The 17,923-nt window shown below is 44.0% G+C and overlaps 1 protein-coding gene across 1 annotated transcript; it reads right to left on the reverse strand.

Annotated features, from left to right (window-relative positions):
• Positions 1 to 108: 108 nt before the first annotated feature.
• On the reverse strand, positions 109 to 16,603 carry LOC147193045 (myosin-2-like). Its single transcript, XM_086134012.1, has 39 exons — positions 16,400 to 16,603; positions 15,489 to 15,632; positions 15,186 to 15,342; positions 15,083 to 15,110; positions 14,821 to 14,929; positions 14,666 to 14,758; positions 14,517 to 14,580; positions 14,339 to 14,437; positions 14,162 to 14,265; positions 13,952 to 14,090; positions 12,928 to 13,046; positions 12,504 to 12,653; positions 11,943 to 12,113; positions 11,568 to 11,874; positions 11,401 to 11,477; positions 11,193 to 11,280; positions 10,976 to 11,093; positions 10,762 to 10,885; positions 10,343 to 10,479; positions 10,003 to 10,258; positions 8,923 to 9,165; positions 8,679 to 8,855; positions 8,460 to 8,605; positions 7,467 to 7,557; positions 6,981 to 7,370; positions 6,775 to 6,901; positions 5,841 to 5,959; positions 5,572 to 5,768; positions 5,030 to 5,213; positions 4,790 to 4,955; positions 4,344 to 4,468; positions 3,951 to 4,259; positions 3,672 to 3,875; positions 3,472 to 3,597; positions 3,231 to 3,401; positions 2,860 to 2,964; positions 1,727 to 1,822; positions 1,520 to 1,651; positions 109 to 770 (listed from the first exon to the last, which is right to left on the reverse strand). The coding sequence occupies exons 1-39, from the start codon at positions 16,601 to 16,603 to the stop codon at positions 750 to 752; spliced, it is 5,817 nt and encodes a 1,938-aa protein (XP_085990138.1). The 3' UTR covers positions 109 to 749.
• Positions 16,604 to 17,923: the final 1,320 nt, after the last annotated feature.

Below are 17,923 nucleotides of genomic sequence, written 5' to 3' on the forward strand. Positions count from 1 at the left end.
CCATGACAGGTTGCAGTTTATGTAGCAGGGGAAATAAGTGGCAAATAGGTATTTTTCACAGGCTTTATTGCAATTAGGGCAACATACATCCACTACTGAATACAACCATTGTATTTAAAGCCACTGTGTAATTGGGACCTTTCTATCATAGCCTCCAAAATAGTAGCAAGATAAGCACCTGGTATCATCACATAAATCTGACATCCCAGCAACTGTTTTAGTTGTTGACAATGGATAAATATTGTAATTCATATAATTTAATTTGATTCGTTAAAAATGAACAATTTATTTGGTATTTCAGGGTACACAAACTAGTTATTCCTGGTGGCGGCTCAAAACGTCTCATAATTTGATTTGTTGTTGTTTTTTTCACAAATCTATACAATGTTATTTTTAGAAATGTTCGACCGATTTAAATTGAGGAAAATAGCCAATGCAATGTTCATGCCGGGGGTTTTTTTTAACCTGAAAAGTGATGATTTTGGAGGTACTAGTCTTCCAATCAACGCCAGCAATATGTTTAATTGGTGTTCTGATTATAAAGACTATGGACTTTTTGGAAACAAAAAATATTTCACTATATTGGTTGTTTGTGTTTTTGATGGAGTCTCAATTTTAACTGATTTAATGTAGAAGGACTTTGTATACACACTGACTTCAAACGTGTATCTAAATATGATTTTCAGAGTATGTCGCAGGCTTTTACAGTAGTTCACAGCACACGTCTTCAAGGTGGTCGCCAGCGATGACTACTCCCTGCCGTCTTTGCTCTGTAAAAAAAAAAAAAAACAAAGAACAGTCATCCAGACGCTACCACAGGGTTCCACTTCCGTAAATTAAGGGTCTAAAAATGAAATTATGTCTCATTTTTTAAAGTACCGGTACATATGTACATATAAGGAATGGCACGCAACACAAACATAATAAACCAATTACAGTCCTTAGAATGATTGTGATCTATCGTCACATAATATTAAAATTTAAAAAAGTTCCTTCTCTTACACAGATCATTTTTATTTAAATTGAACTGTTAAAAAAAAAAATTCTTTCGGGGTGGTACTATTGTGATTTTTTTTACCGTGACAAAATACAACTTTGTGCTAGCAAAACTTTTGTTCTTATATAAATATCTGATTCAATTACAACATTTTATCCCAACAAAATACGTCTTTGTTCTTGTAAAGGTTACTTGCGGGATTGTTGTTGTTGTTGTTTTTAATGACAACTTATTCCCGTAAGATTATAGCTTTCCATCCCAACAAAATACATCTTTGTTTTGGAAGAGATGACTGGGAAAATTAAAGTTTTGAGAAAAAAAATAGACTTTAATTGCGGAATAGAAATGAGACAAAAATTGATGTCTCATTTCTTGAACAAAATGTGACCTGAGTCTCATAACATTGCAAGTTTTTAATTGGTGTTTAATTGGATTAAGATTTTGAAGGGGTTCTTTTTCCATGATCCAAAGAGTTTGAGACCCTTGTGGTAATTAATGCCTGCAACACCACAATTTTTGTACCTTGGTCATATCCCGACTCTTGACTTTCATCTTGTTGAGCTGAGATTCTGCGATGTCAGCTCTCGCCTCGGCCTCCTCCAACTCATGCTGCACCTTTCTCAGTTTGGTCATGTAGACGTTGGCTTGCTCCTCCTGTGCACCATCAAGACAGCAAGTCACCAACCAGCCCAAGAACCTAATTGGCATCGCGAGAGGCCACGCACTCACCGCCTCTTCAGCCTGCCTCTTGTACACTTTGACCTTCAGCTGGAGTTTGCCCACCAGCTCCTGCAGCCTCATGGCCGTCTTCTTTTCCTCCTCTGACTGTGAGGAGGAACGACACGTTGGATCAGTTCCTTGAAGAGAAATATGTGATGGTACGAAGAACCCCCACCTATTCGCCGGTCTCTATGGATGAATTCGCCTGTAGCGCAGATCGTCATTGAAAAATTACTTATTCTCTGGTATCTGTATACGCGGCCCGGTGGGCCGGTGGGCCAGTGGTGAGTGCGTCGAACTCACAGTGCGGGTTAAATTCCAGCTCCGGCCTCCCTGTGTGGAATTTGCATGTTCTCCCCGGGCCTGCGTGGGTTTTCTCTGGGTACTCCGGTTTCCTCCCACATTCCAAAAACATGCACGGCAGGCTGATTGAACACTCTAAATTGTGCCTCGGCGTGAGTGTGAGCGTGGATGGTTGTTCGTCTCTGTGCGAGCTGCAATTGGCTGGCAACCAGTTCAGGGTGTCCCTCGCCTACTGCCCGAAGACAGCTGGGATAGGCTCCAGCGAATCGGAAAATGGATGGATGGATGGTATCTGTATATTTTTTTTGCGTTCTTTCTGCAACACACTAAAATGCCACAAAATGGTGCCCCAAATAAAATCATTAAATGATACACCGCAAGGTCCAAGTTTAGCCTGTGTTGTTTGTGGAAATTAGAGTCTTGGCTGCATGTGTACGTGTTTGCTCTGCTGAGTGCCTAACAAAATGAAAGGGCTCATTTTTGCCCGACAGTTCCTATTTTTACGGGCCGCGATAGTGAGATACACTCCCGATGCATTTTTAAAAAAATATAAGATGAGTTTGAAATCATATGAACCCTATCAGGGACAGTGGTTACTGCAGTGGACAGCTTATCATGATATCAGGTAACAGGTTGTCATTATTGGTGCATGAAAGGGTTCAAGTGTTTTGAGATCATACTTTGGGGTGTATTTAAGGTTTAAACTTTGAATCCATACATTCATCCATCCATTTTGTAATCCGGAGGCGTTGGTCACTTACAGATTTTTGCCATTTGCGGCATGTCGTGTCTCCTGCGAATAGTGAGGGGCTCACTTGATGTGATTCTTTCTACTCAACCTGATAAGAGAGTTCCTTCATCTTGCGTTCCAGCTTTCGTGCCCCTTTCACAGTCTCGGAACCGTGTCTTTGCTCCGCCTCCAACTCATTTTCCAGCTCTCGCACCTGTTTCGTGTGCAAATGGAGTCATGAGAACTTTGTTCTGGAACTGATTATCGAACATCCACAAAAGTTGCATTTTGGCAACCAAACTCGTCCTGGTTGTTAAAGACGTTCCGTCGCAATATCCAAAAAGGTTCTTCAGTTCGAAACCTTAAGAGTGGAGATTTCCTATTTCTGCCTTTTTATGAATGACTTGGATGACTGAGAATCTTCACAGACCGATTCTCACATTTCCTTCTTTTCACGGGCTACGACAGCCACTTACTCACCCTGGCTTCAAGTTTCTGGAGCTGCTTCTTCCCGCCTTTCATGGCGAGACTCTCGGCCTCATCCAGACGCTGCTGCAGGTCCTTGACGGTAGTTTCCACGTTCTTTTTCATCCTCTCCAGGTGAGCGCTCGTGTCTTGCTCTTTCTTCAGCTCCTCAGCCATCATGGCGGCCTTTGCAAGGAGACCATGCTTCATGTTACATCATTCCTGACTTCAGAGGGAAAATTCGAGATGAACGTACATCGGTGATGGCCTTCTTAGCCTTGTCCTCTGCATTCCGGGCTGTTTGGGCGATATCGTCCATCTCTCCTTGAATCTGAGACAGGTCAGCCTCCAACTTTTTGCGGATATTGAGCAGACTGGTGTTCTGTAAAATAGATGACATTTTGGCAGAAGGTTTTGTTACTTGTCCAAAGCCAGCAGATGTTTGGGTGTTCAAACCTGAGAGTGGAGCAGCTGAACTCTCTCGCCGGCGTCGAGCAGCTCCTGCTCAGCCAATTTGCGGCTCCTCTCCGTTTGTTCCAGGGCAGCTCGGACTTCCTCCATTTCGGCCTGCACCAGGTTGCTCCTGCGTTCCGCCATAGCGAACTGCTCCTTAATGTCCTCATTACTTCTCAGGACATCGTCCATCTGAATCTGGACATCCTGATGAAGGATGCAAAAATATCACGTCGAGAGCGTGGATTTGATATTTGTGCACATTTTACAGATGTCGCTTACCTTGAGCTGAACTTGCACGTTCCTCAGCTGTTTCTGAGCTTCGGCTGCCTGCCTGTTGGCATGGCTCAGCTGGATCTCCATCTCGTTGAGGTCTCCCTCCATTTTCTTCTTCACTCTCAGCGCGTCATTTCGACTCCTGACTTCGGCATCCAAGTTGGTTTGAATGGCGTCGATGATCCGTTGGCTGTTTCTCTTCATCTGATCCAGCTCTTCGTCCTTCTCCGCGATCTTCTTGTCCACTTCACTCTTCACCTGGTTGAGTTCCAGCTGGACTCGCAGAATCTTGGATTCCTCATGTTCCAAGGAGGCCTAAACGGAGACAAGAGTGATCACAAAGAACTGAGGTGGACTCCACTGTGTAGGATTGCATCTTGCTGTCAATGTTCTGGTCACCTCAGCTTCCTCCAGGGACGTCTGCGCTTCCAACTTTTCCTGTTCAGCCTGTTTTCTGGATTTTTCCAGGTCATGGATGTTTTTCCCCATTTCTCCCAGCTGCTCAGTGAGATCCACTATCTCCTCTGGAACAAAAACAAAAACTAGATAACAATCTTGCGGGTAGAGATTTTCAGACATTATCGTAAGCAGGCAATAACAATTTAAACCTCTTCCTCTCTTTCGAGACTACTTTTATAGTTTGGCATATATGGCGTCTCGCACATCTTTTTCAAACAGGCAATCCTCTCTGTCCAGGATTTGCACATCATTGTACGAACATCTCAACCAACATGTTCTTTTTCTTTTGGACTGGCGAAACATTGTGAAATAATGAGTAGGGTCACGTTGCTTCGATTCAACATTACCCTGACCTGGATGACTGAGAATCTACAACAAAGGCTTACGTTGAAGGTTCTTATTTTCCCGCTTGAAAGTCTCCAGCTGTTCCAGACATTCTTCAAAAGCATTCTTCATCTTGAAGTTGTCGGTGCCCAAAGAGTGCACTTCTTTGAGCGCTGACTCCAGCTCCGTCTGACCCTCCTCATACTTCTGCTTCCACTCAGCAAGAACCTGGAAGAAGAGCTTGCATGACTCGATGGTTGTGAATCCTTATCATGTATCAAGGAAGGTCTGAGAAAGAAAACCTTATCAAAATTCCTCTGCTTCTTGTCCACGATGGCGGCGGCGGCGTTGGACCTCTCCATGTCCATCATCAGGTCCTCCACTTCTCCCTGCAGTCGCTGCTTTGTCTTCTCCAGAGATGAACACTTGGAGTTGACGGCCTCCACTGCTTCCTCTGCTTCCTGCAGACGCAGCGCCAGCTTCTTCCTGCCAGAATAATAAGAAAAAACATATCCCCACTGTATATGGTTTGCGAATTCACATGTTCAAAAAGGCTCCAAATCTCATTTATCCCAAGTGCCAAGTGGTATCTGTGGTCATTGTGTGGCTTGTCCTTTATTTGCTCCTGCTCCGACATCAATTGTCCTTTTGAGGGATAATAATACTCATGTTTTTCGCTATTCATAGCTGGAGTTAGCTCCAACATAATATGCCCGTAATGTAACGCCTATGGAGATCCGTGCTTCTGATGGTGCTCAGGCCAACAGGGAAGGTTTTGTTCCGCCCGCCCACCAGTGTTCAAAAACCATGAGGCCCCGCTGCTTCTTGATTTCGTCTTTCTCACTTGGCTTCTTCCAGCTCCTCATTCCGCTGGATAGCGTCTGTCTCGTATTTGTTTCTCCACTGGGCCACGTCACTGTTGGCCTTGGAGAGACAACGATGGAGCTCGGCCTTGGCTTCCTGCTCCTCCTCATACTGCTCTCTCAGAAGCTCACAGTCATGTTGCGCGGACTGCAACACGTGGGCCAGGGCGTTTTTGGCCTTCACAAAAAAATGACGCTCAGCATATTTTACGTTGCTTCAGTGGTTATACGTCAGCTTGTCCACGCTCACCTTGACCTCCTCTTCGTTGAGTCTCTTTAGGTCATCAATCTGCTGGAGGAATCCTTGCTTACCCCGAGTGAGATGAGACAGGAGCACGGCTTTCTCCTCCAGCTGGCGGGACATTTCAACTGCACAATAGGGGAAAAAAAATATTTTAAAAAACTGTTCCAGGTAGTAGTTGTGAACCTTTACTAGCCTGACGCTTTTATTGATTATGTCATTGATTCAACGCAGTTAGATAGCGTCTTGCACCGTGATGAGTCCCATCACTTTTCTATGCAAAATTACTACAGTTTTGTTTTCATGAATGAATACAGCTTTCTTTTGTGTTTTTAAAATACATTTGATGGGGGTCTAACCAAAACTGATTTGAATCAGAAAATCGGTTTTAATTTAATCAAATCGAATTGTTACTTTTTAATAAGTATCGTATTTGAATTGTATCGCACCATGTGTATCGAGATACGTATGCGATTTTTTTTTCATGAGAGATGCACACCGACGAATGAGTTTGGTGTTGCTGATGATTTGTTGACTTGTTGAATTTAATGAATTTGGATAGTTTGGGCTTGAAAGAGATTTTACATGTTGTTACATATAGATAAACATGAGCTACAGCAATACCAGATTCAATCATAAATCCGCCAAATTAACCTAAATCAATTTGTTCCAATTGAAATCGTACCGTTCTTGAATAATAATGTACCCCACGTATCAAGATACATAATCGAGTTAGAATACCTTGAATTAGACACTCAGGAACACTCAGCACTCACCACAAGAATTTATATGCCGTGAACCGAAAATCAACAAGCAAAGTCATTGTGTGAATGTCGATTATGGACTACCACTGTGTCGCCGATCCATCGATTATATAATTCATTTCGACACCCCCAACAAACAAGCATGAGATATGAGGCAGGCATACTCAGGTCTTGCTCACCATTTTCTGTCTGCAGTCGAGTGTTTTGGCTGGACACGTCATTTAGCAGCCTCTGCTGCTCCTCCTCTTTAGCTTTGACCTCGCTGAGTTGATCTTCAAGCGAGCGGCACATTTTCTCCAGATTAATCTACTTAGAGAAAGACAATTTCTTGTTTGAAACAATGCGGGAATCTTGTTGCTTGTGATTAGACTTCACACTGCCTGACCTTGGCTTTCGCCACACTCTCCAGATTACTGGACAGGTCATCCATCTCTAGTTTCAGCTCACTCTTCTCCTTCTCCAGCTTCTGTCGGACCCTCTGGATATTGTCCAGCTGCTCCCCCAACTCGGCTACGCTGTCTGCGTGCTTCTTGCGCAGGGCGGAAGACGTGGCCTCGTGCTGTATTGACCGCTCCTCCAGTTCTCTACGCAGTTTAAGGAACTCAACCTCTTGTTTCTTGTTAGCCTCCACATGAGTGGCAATGGACGCTCCAGCCTCCTCCAGTCTCTCAGTGATGTCCTCCAGCTCCCGGGACATGTCCGACCTCTGCCTTTCCACTTTAGCTCGAGCAGCACGCTCAGCCTCCATTTCCTCCTCCAGCTCTTCACATCGGGCCTGCAAATGAGAGGTTGAGTAAATAGAAGCTTATAAACTGAAGTCCAATAAGGTTCATGTCATTTGATCGAAACCGTCTGAGGCAGAATTTATCACCTGGATCTCTTTGATTTTTTTCTGCAGCTGTGACCCAAGAGCTTGTTCATTCTCCACCTTTGTCTGAAGCTGCGACACCTCAAAGTCTTTCCTGTAAGAGAAAGTTCAGATGAATTCGCCGACATGACGGCAATGGGGCCAATTAAATTGAGATTCAATCCCACAAGTTATTTTTTAGAGATGCTTATACTAAGTTTGGGTACATGCTAAAATTTGGCTTTTGGGTCGAATTTTGAAATAACTAAAAATGCACTAGAACAGTGGTCCCCAACCCGCGGGCCGCGGACCGGCACCAGTCCGTGGGTCATTTGGTAACGGGCCGCACAGAAAGAATAGATAACTTACATTACTTCCGTTTTATCTATTTCGGAATCTGATCGATGTTTTATTTTGAAAATTTACCGGATTCTCTTTTACATCCGTCTTCAGTGTGACGGAAGTCAAGTCGTGCTTCTCGGTCACATGATAGGTTACCGCTAAAATGTAACCCAGGAGTGAGGAAAATGAGTAAAAAAACAAACGTCTTTGGAAAGTTTCTATGGGAAGTGGAAAAGGCCCAGAAGAGGAGCGTCCGACTTTCAAGAAAAAGGTTACATTTTATAGACAGTATCAGGAGTCCTACTTAAAATACAGATTTATTGCAACGGGAGATTCCCACGCACCAAGCTAATAATATGCGGCGATGGTGAGTCGTATTTTTCATGCGCTTTGTATTTGCGATGTATCTTATTTTGAAGGCACGTTTCAACATTACCATAGCGACCAGAGAGCGTTGCGGCCAGATAGGACGTTCCTCGTGTCATGATTCATGTTTATTATTATGTTTAGAAAATACTATTGTTTTCAAGCATGTTGTCATTTATCCGCAACACCTTAAAGCCGGTCCCTGAAAATATTATCTGACATTAAACCGGTCCATGGGCCAAAAACGTTTGGTGACCGCTGCACTGCAACATTTACATGTGACCTTAATTGAAGGGTGTGTAAACACACTTTCTCAGCTTCTCATCCAGCTGCTGTTTTTCATTTTCCAGATCCATGATCGATTCCTGGGATAGTTTGAGGTCACCCTCCAACCTCCTCTTGGCTCTTTCCTGGTCCACCCGGATCTTCTTCTCCTGTTCCAGCGTGCCTTCCAACTACAACATTAAGAGTTTTTCAATCGCAACGTATGTCAGTTGTGATCATCTTTGCGAACAAGCGGCAACTCACCTCGTCAACCTGCTGCTCTAACTTTGCTTTGGTCTTGCTGAGGATGTTGACCTTCTCCTCCTCGGCCTGCAGGTCATCCAGTGTTTGCTGATGGGCTTCTTGCAGGGCTTTTTTCTCCTTGGCCAGTTTTGTAATGGTGTCATCCTGACTCATGATCTCCTCTGTCAGGTTTTTCACCTTTAACGGATAGTAAGATGTGATGTTAGATGTTAAGATTGGAATCACCATGCTTGCGTCCACTCACCTTGTTTTCCACGGCGTGTTTCTCCTTCTCCAATTTGGCTAAGGTCAGTTCTAGGTCATCAATGTCCCTCTTCAGCTCGGAACTCTCATCTTCAAGCTTTCGTTTCTTTGCCGTTAGCTCGGCGTTCAGCTCCTCCTCGTCCTCCAGTCTCTCCATCACTTCATTCAGCTTGGCCTCCAGTTGGATCTTGCTCTTGATGAGTCCCTCGCAGCGTTCCTCAGCATCCAGCAGGTTGTCTGACTCCTGACAAAGTGAAACACACATTTAGGAAATATTCTTACCCACACCCACATTTTTCATGCTCGAAGAACGGAAAAGCTGTACAATTATAAATTTGTCATGTTCCTGTTTGTTTTTGGTTTCAGTTTCCGGTGGGAGTGGTGATGGGCGTTTCCCTCCAACACAGCAGCTGTCATGCGTTATCATCAATGGACAATATAAGGACAACTACGTCGACAACTTGCTGTTGGATTATTTGTCTTGCTTACAGACCAATTTTTGCTAATTCTTGTTTCTGTCCATGCCATGGTTTGCCTCGTTTTGTAAATAGTGTTGTTGTTTATTTAAAAAATATATATATATCGCAATTCCATTATTTCTTGTCTTTTTGTGCCGAGCTATTTTCATTATTTATTTCCTTGCCCTCTGCAAGCGCTTTTTGTTTGTAACGTTTTTTTCCCAGGTTTGTTGACCAGTTTCCTAATTCATACTTTGTCGGTTGTGCGCCTTTCTTGTAATTAAGTTTTTCTGTAAGATTATTTTGTCTCTGTCTAAGTTTGTGTTCCTGATTATGTGTCTGTTCCTGATTATTCCAGAACATCACAAGATCAAGTTCTAGGCATTCTTCCATAATTAACTTTCAAATATGTAGAACATGCATGTTTTTGGAATGTAAGAGAAAGCCGAAAAACGCTGAGAAAATCCACACAAGCAGGGTGAGAAAATGCAAACTCCTCACTTGTAGAAGCTTGTCCCCTAGATATTATTTAAGTAATTTGAACTCTAACACAGGAAGATGCCGGTTGCAGCTTGATGGCCAACCAAGGTCACAACTCACCCGGGAATCAATTTGAAACTTACCGCCTGGACTTGGAGGAGAAGATCGTTACGTTCTTGTACAACAGAGACCATCTTTTCTTCGATCTCCCGCCGTCGGTTTTCTGACTTGGCCAAATCTTCTTTGAGCTTTGTGAAGTCCACTTTCATTTGGGCCATTTCCTTCTCGGCCTCTGCGCTCTTGAGCAGTGGCTTGAGTTTAAAGTACAGCTTCATCCACGGCCAGTGTTTGACGTTCATGAAGGAACGGAAATTGTACTGGATGGTGTAAATGGCCTCCCTGTCAACAACAACACATGTTGGCCCCACGACGGGAGATTCTTTACAATGCGAGAGAATGTAATTATACTGCATGCATGATTACTTCCTGGCCATCATCTCTTGATACTCCAGTCGGATGAGAAATCCACGACACATTGCCTGAGTGGACATCACAACCTGAGCTAACCGCTCATCCCTCATTTCCTCCAGAGCTCCCAGGAGGCCAGCTTTAAAGAACACCTGAAAATGATGTCGCCATCGTTCAAATACTCTTCCAAGTCAACAGAATGGAAAACAATCAGATTAATTTCCATATGTATAATATTATGATCTATACATGATTAATACTGACTAATGAGTGTATTGAGTATTTTTGTGGTTGGGGGTTTAGTTCCTTCTGGATAAAATGACCAAATCAGACAAGATGATCTTCCTGGTAAAGAAGAAAACATTTGCAGCTAGACAGAAGCTCGTCCATTTGTCGGACTAAATTGAACCCTAACATTTAAAAAAAATCACAACCTTTGTGTGCCCAAACTTGTACTGTGTGTGGTCCACGTCAATGGAGCCCAGAAGTTTCTCCGCTGCTTTCTTGTTATCTATGAATTGTCCTTCTGGAACAGCACTAGCATTTAGGATCCTGTATCTGTAAATGCAACATGAGGTGTCTCCAAAAAAAAAAAACGACATAAATGCTTTATGATAAATTGGAATTTTCACGTGAACATTTATTTACCTTTGCCTGAAGTCTCCATATAGAATCCTGCTCGGAAATCCTTTCCGACAGATGCGGATGCCTTCCAGCACACCGTTGCAGCGTAGCTGGTGGAGGACCAGGTGGTTCTCCATAATGCCTATGCAATACAGTCATTCACAAAATCAACTAAAGCAAGAAAACAAAAAGCTTGCCAGACGACGCTGCTGCATTCTAAATCAAAAATGAGGCATTCTACCTGGAGTTTTCGTCTCATTCGGAATGAGGCATCTCACAAAGTGAGGATGAGTGGTCCTTAGGTTCGTCATGAGTTTCCCGAGATTCTCCTGCAAGAAATAATGACCCAAGCATTCCTTCGTCTAAAGTACGGCAAGTTAACATGCCATTTTACATTTAATCGCTGCATCATTTTTGATACACTTGCAATGTTGTTGACCTCTTCCTACCCTGAACAACGCTGACACTGTTTGGAAAGATGCTCCCTTCTTCTTGGACACTTTCTTGCCTCCTCCAGCTGGTGCATCTGCAAATACATTAGAGTGCATGATACTACTTTTTTTTTAGCTCGTTTCTTCCTTGTCTCAAGACAAAAGGAGCCCAAATAAAAACCTACCATCTGTTCCAGAATATGTAACATAAAACATTGCTAGGATCTTGACCGACGACTTCTGGTACAGCTGCACTACGGATTCGTTCAGCGGGTCCTTGTTCTTCTCCAGCCAGCCGCTGATGTTGTAGTCCACCATGCCGGCGTAGTGCATCAGTGAAAAGTGAGCTTCTGGCTTGCCCTTGACCACTTTGGGCTTCAGGAAGCAGCTGTTCTTGCCCAGGTGTTGGTCGTAAAGTTTGTTCTTGAAGGTTACGTCGCTTGACTTTGGGAACATGCACTCCTCCTCCAAAATGGAGAAGATGCCCATCGGCTAGTAGATAAAAAACACAGCATCACAATATCACAAGCTGACATTCCAGCAACTAAAAAACCATCTACCTTCTCAATGAGCTCAATGCAGGCTGCCAGGTCCATGCCAAAGTCGATGAACTCCCAGTCGATGCCTTCCTTCTTGTACTCTTCTTGCTCCAGCACAAACATGTGGTGGTTGAAAAACTGCTGCAGTTTCTCATTGGTGAAGTTGATGCAGAGCTGTTCCATGCTGTTGAACTTCGGAGAGATTCAAGAGGGAAGACATCACTCACTGATATGCAATGAAATATTGAGCCGGTCCACAAGTATGCAGGGGTCGGTTGTATGGCCAGCATTTGGTTTTCCTTCCAAAGCGGTTTACCTCTCAGGAGTGATGCTTCACGGATTTAAACTACTACTACTTGTGGCGGCATCGGAAAATGCTGCGCCCTTTGCCCCCAGAAAAGAAAGTATGACACAATAGTGTAATAGTATCCAGAACTATAATCCATGAGGTTTGAAGATCAGTTGAGAGTTGTGCCGTGTTGACATAGAAAAGGAATTTGAACTGATTTGACCTTCCAGAAACTTTTTAGTTTTAAGTACCGATGATGATAATCCCCCCTTTTATGAATTGCAGTGACCTACGTCAAAGATTTCAAATCCAGCAATGTCGAGAACGCCGATAAAGTGTTGCCTGGGCTGCTTGGTGTCCAGCTGCTGGTTGATGCGCTGCACCATCCACAGGAACATCTTCTCGTAAACCGATTTAGCCAATGCGCCAATGGAGTTGTAGACCTGACAGAAGGAGAAAAATGTTGGCTCACCTCAGCTGCTAACTGGATTTGTGGGATTGAAGAATTACATCCCTTTTCATTCACGGTAGGCATAAACCTCTTACATTCAAAATGAGGTGTGACATTTCAGTGCTTTCGGGAGGCCAAACACACCATGTGTGAAATTAGGCTAGATAATCTCGGCTCCTTCATCCACTTGTTGGTGAAATGTAGCATGTAATTAAGAATAAAAAGATGCATCGTTTCAACATGTGTTTATCAGACAGTTGTCATACCTGCTGCACATTTTGTCCCTTGGTGACGTACTCGTTGCCCACCTTCACGCGTGGGTAACAGAGGTTCTTCAGAAGGTCGGCAGAGTTCAGACCCATTAGATATGCCGCCTTGTCAGCCTCTGCAGTTTTGATTTAAAAAATTATCAAAGTCTTTCCTGTGTTTAAGAGATGTTGTGTAAATCAGTGGACACACAGAGATGAACCTAAATTATTTTTCAAACTTATTCATGGCCCCGAAAAAAAAAAAGCACTGAATACCTTGCTTCCATTTCCAAGATCCTAATTTCTGAAGCTGGATTTTCTGTCATAACGGCGACTAAAACAATATTTTGGAGTACAATGGACAAAAGGAGCTGAGCCAAAAGGCAAAGCTCTCGATTTACCGGTGTATCCATGTTCCCACCCTCACCTATGGTCAAGAGCTGTGGGTCCTAATCGAAAGAACACAATCACGGATACCAGCGGCCGAAATGAGTTTCCTCCGCAGGGTGTCCGTGCTCTCCTTTAGCAATCAGGTGAGAAGCTCGGTCATCCGGGAGGGCCTCAGAGTCAAGTCGCTTTTCCTCCACGTCAAGAGGAGCCAGATGAGGTGGCTCGGGCATCTGATTAGAATGCCTCCCTTGTGTGCCTTGGCACAAACCAGGGCACACTGGAGAAACTATATCTCCCAGCTGACCTGAAAACAGCTCGGTATCCCCCAGGAAGAGCTGGAAGAAGTGGCTGGGGAGAAGGAAGTTTGGGCTGTTGCCCCGGGACCCGACCCCGAGTAAAAAATGGATGGATGGATGGATGGATGGACGGACAAAAGTAACAACATCCCAGTGTTATTAGAGCTCATTATGTAAACACGAGCAGGGTTGAAATAATATTTCGACAGGTTGACTCTGATGATCAACATTTTCGTTCAGTCTCTCTGTGTGTGCTGGTCTACAGACTGGTACTGTGCAGCCCGGTGGCTTAGAACTCCTGGAATAAAAGAAATGCCATCTCTCATTCTCTGTTTGAGTTTGAGAGCTCTCCTGACCTTCAGTGCCCTCTGGTTCTGCCTGTTCTTCTCGCTGTTTCTGCTTGAACTTCATGTTCCCGTAATGCATCACAGCTCCTGTCAGCTTGTAGATGGACATTTTTTCGTCCAGGGTGAAACCCAGAATGTCGAAGGCCTCCTGGAGCACAAACGAGCCCAACAATATTGCTCAGTGAATCATCGACGCAAATCACTCTGTACCGCACTCACGTCCGTGGCCATCAACTCCTCAGCGTCATCGATGCTTTTCACGCTTATCTCGCCATGGCTGATGAAGGCAAAGTCGTAAGGGTTGGTGGTGATGAGAAGCAGGTCTAAAGATGAACAGGATGATACGTTTTGGGGAAATGTTGTCGAGGAGGAATTTAGCTGTGAGCTCAAGTTTACCGATGAGTTCGGGCTTCTTGTTGCAGGTCAGCTGATAGAAGATGTGATAGCTCCTCTCGGCCCCCAGCTGGAAGGACACTCTGGACTTCTCCAACAGATCTTTCAGTAAGGAAAATGAAAAGTGATACTTGTTTAGTTGAATCTCACTCAGATTATTAAAACATCTCGTAACACCTACATGTTTCGATATCTGCCGATGCCAGTTTGCCCGTTGCGCCAAAGTGTATTCGGATGAATTTACCCTGAAAGATGCAACTTGGTCTCAACGTGGAATAGGCATCAACAACCACCTGGTAGTTTCTTCATCAACACCCAAAAGAAACTCACAAAGCGAGAAGAGTTGTCATTCCTCACAGTTTTGGCGTTGCCAAAGGCTTCCAGCAGAGGGTTGGCCTGGATGATCTGGTCCTCCAGGGTTCCCTGTGGACCAGCAAATGGGTCATCCGGACGTCTGGTTATCCGCAAGGCATCAAGGACCCAACCTTCATTTTGCTGTTGGTCTCCTTCTTCTTGTCCGCAGACACAGCGATGGTGGCAAAGTACTGAATGACTCGCTTGGTGTTGACCGTCTTTCCTGCACCAGATTCGCCGCTGGAAACAGCATACAGATTAGCATCTGTTCACAAAAAGGTTGGTTTTGTGTTGAAATTTCAGAATGAACTGAAGACGCACGATGCCAATTTTTTTTTATGTTATTTTTTGTGAGTTGTTCACGTGAAGAAAACAAAATGGTTCTCTGCTTACGTGATGAGGATAGACTGGTTTTCACGATCTGTGGTAGAAAACAAGTCAGATGACCAAACCACGAACACAAGACTTGAAGAATGCCTTTCCATTGCCGCCTTACCTGTCAGCATGAACTGATAGGCGTTATCGGATAAGGCGAAGATGTGAGGTGGAACTTCCATCCTTTTCTTTCCTCGGTAGGCCTGTACCACTTCGGGGTTGTAGACCGGCAGCCATTTGTAAGGGTTGACGGTCACACAGAAAAGACCAGAGTACGTCTGTGTAGAAAGCCATTCGACACTTATTCCTGTTTCCTTGATATCCATCTTAAAGTCCATGCACGAGTCGGACATTTAGGGCTCCACATCATTATCGTTATGAGTGAGTCAAAAGTTCTCCCTCAAACCCCGCTTTGGAGACCTACGTAGATCATCCAGGTGGCGTAGCGCTCCTTCAAGTTGAAGAGCACGGCCGGCTCGTGGAGGTGCGTCATCATGACCATGTCCTCGATCTTGTCGAACTTGGGAGGATTCATGGGGAATACTTGATCCTCCTGCACGGTCAATGTCTGCGCACAAAACAGGAACACCAAATTACAACCTGAATGACCGCAGACAGTAAAAATCATAATAATAATAATAATAATAATAATAACTTTGTGTTTATGGCACCAATCAGGCTTCCTCCAACATAAAAAAAAACGGAACGTTAATTTCGTTGAAGACTAAAATTTGTCCATAGATGTGAATGAAAGTATGAATGTTTTGGGGGTTTTTTTGTCTACATGTGCCCTTTGATTGGTTGGCGACCAGTCCATGATCAACACAGTTTCTCACCCAAACGCAGCGCACCCGCATACCTAAAAAGTGAAAAGTTACATGAAAAGCGAAATTTTTCCTAAAGAAATACTGAGATCTAAGGTTAAGCGACATTGGCCCATACTGTATTTTTATACTTTTGTCATCACTCTTCATGCTGTTGTTTTCAACTAATGGAACTAAAATGTAAAAAAATAAAATAAAATAAACAAATAAATAAATAAATAAACAACAGTGCCCCAGTGGTAGGATAGCAATAATAGCAAATAGCAAAACTCTATAAGTAATTGAAGCCCCCAGACAAAAAAAAGTTTTATAAACAACATTGCAGCAAAACACTACTTTTGTCTAAACACAGCTCCTCAACTCACTTCAACATTGTTCCCTGGCACCAAATTGCAACAAGATAGTAATAAAGTTATTTTGCGCCATCTATCTATACTGATGTAATTGGTGCTAAAATAAGGTAGAAGTAGAAAAGTAGAGCTGAAGAAAAAGCTCGAAAATGTCCACACACCCTGTCGTCTTCCGTCTTGACGTTAACTTTTCCATCCGCCTTGTCCTGAATGGTGGCTTTTACGTACACCTCCTTGTCCTCACTGACAAAACAGGCCGTTTTGCTGTCAAAAGGCCGGGCCTGCGCCTCCGTCCTTTCCCGTTCAGATTTTCGGAGGTACTGGGAGGCTGGCCCGAAGATTGCCATCTCGCCGTCGCTGCTCATTGTCGCCCACAGAGAGTCTCCGTTCGTAGACCTGATAGAGAAAGTTTTCACCTAACAGTGGGACGGGGACTTTTATACTTCAGTGTCGTCCTTGCGCCATCTAGAGCGCAAGGACGACAATAGAGGCTGTGGTGTCCTCTATTGTGTGCCAGGTTTAGTCTCCGGAACCTGCTGCTCCTCCTGGATGAGGGTGGATCAGAGTTGTTATTTCTATTTAACAGAAAATACACCAAAGGTTTAGGATCTGGCCTCTTTGGGGTGCAATTTCCAGATGAACTTTACAGAAGGTCAAATAAAGTTAAACCTGTCAAGCTTTTTGTGAGTTTTAAGATGCTCCTAAAATTTCACCATGAGTATCCCAAACCCTTTTGAAGTAGCATGTCACATTCTTGCTCGACAGCTTTGGTGTTGGGACCGTCCATGTGTTCGTTCTCTCGTGGCAACCACAATGTGTCATTCATTCATCTCAAATGAGAACATAGTTTATCACTCACCAAAGTCATAATGACAGTGAATATTTGCATGAAAATTAAAATCAAGGCCTAGTTTTGCATTTTGGAGAAGAGCATGAGCACCCCCTCCACGATTATCGCTCTAACTATCCCGACATGGTTGCTTTAGTGCATCTCGTGTGCATGCATCACATGGAGAGTGGGCGGAAGAGCAAGGAGAGGGGAAATTTGGGGCAAAAAAAAAATCGGACTTGACAGCCGGCGTATGGGCTGGGGCTTCAAGCTAAAGCCTTTAGATCGTCTTGTAGAGGCCAAGATTTTAAAAACCCTGCGATGTGTCAAATTAACATGACACGTTCATTTTCACTTGACAGGGGCTTCAAAGAGTTGAATTTGGAAAAGACAATGCAGAAAAAATTCAACCCTTGGGAAGTTTCATTTCATTTGCCTTCACAATAAAGTCACTTACCTGTGGTCTGAACACTCTAAAATAATTGGGGGGGGGGGGGGGGGGGGGGGATGAAGTGATGTGAAAACAAATGGTCTGCAGGAGAGCCCAGAGGATAAAGGAGACACATCGTGAAGCTGTGATTGAAATCCAGTGAGATTTCAAAAGCATAAGACAACATTTCCACTGATTATCCCGCAGCGGGGGAGGTGTCACTCCACTTGTTTCCTTGGATCAGGCTAACAGCTGACGATCTGAGAAGGATGGAAGATGTTCCCGGTGGGGATTAGTGGCAGCAGCTGGCCGGGAAACAAAGGGCAAAAATCAAAGGCAGACTAGGATTCAGCAGGCGGCCGTCCAAAGTCAGTTGTGATGGCAGACGGACAACCGGTTCGTTATCAGCTGCCCAGGAAAAAGCGG

This window comes from Hippocampus guttulatus, chromosome 16, assembly GCF_054856545.1.
Source record: "Hippocampus guttulatus isolate MCC_2025c chromosome 16, RoL_Hgut_1.0, whole genome shotgun sequence".
Lineage (NCBI taxonomy): Eukaryota > Metazoa > Chordata > Actinopteri > Syngnathiformes > Syngnathidae > Hippocampus > Hippocampus guttulatus.

Coding starts and splice junctions, on each gene's coding strand:
- LOC147193045 (XM_086134012.1), bottom strand. CDS start 16,603: ATGAGCAGCGACGGCGAGATGGCAATCTTCGGGCCAGCCTCCCAGTAC. Junction 14,930..15,082: donor AACCAGTCTATCCTCATCAC/GTAAGCAGAGAA, acceptor TGCTGTTTCCAG/CGGCGAATCTGGTGCAGGAA. Junction 8,856..8,922: donor AACACGCCGTGGAAAACAAG/GTGAGTGGACGC, acceptor TATCCGTTAAAG/GTGAAAAACCTGACAGAGGA.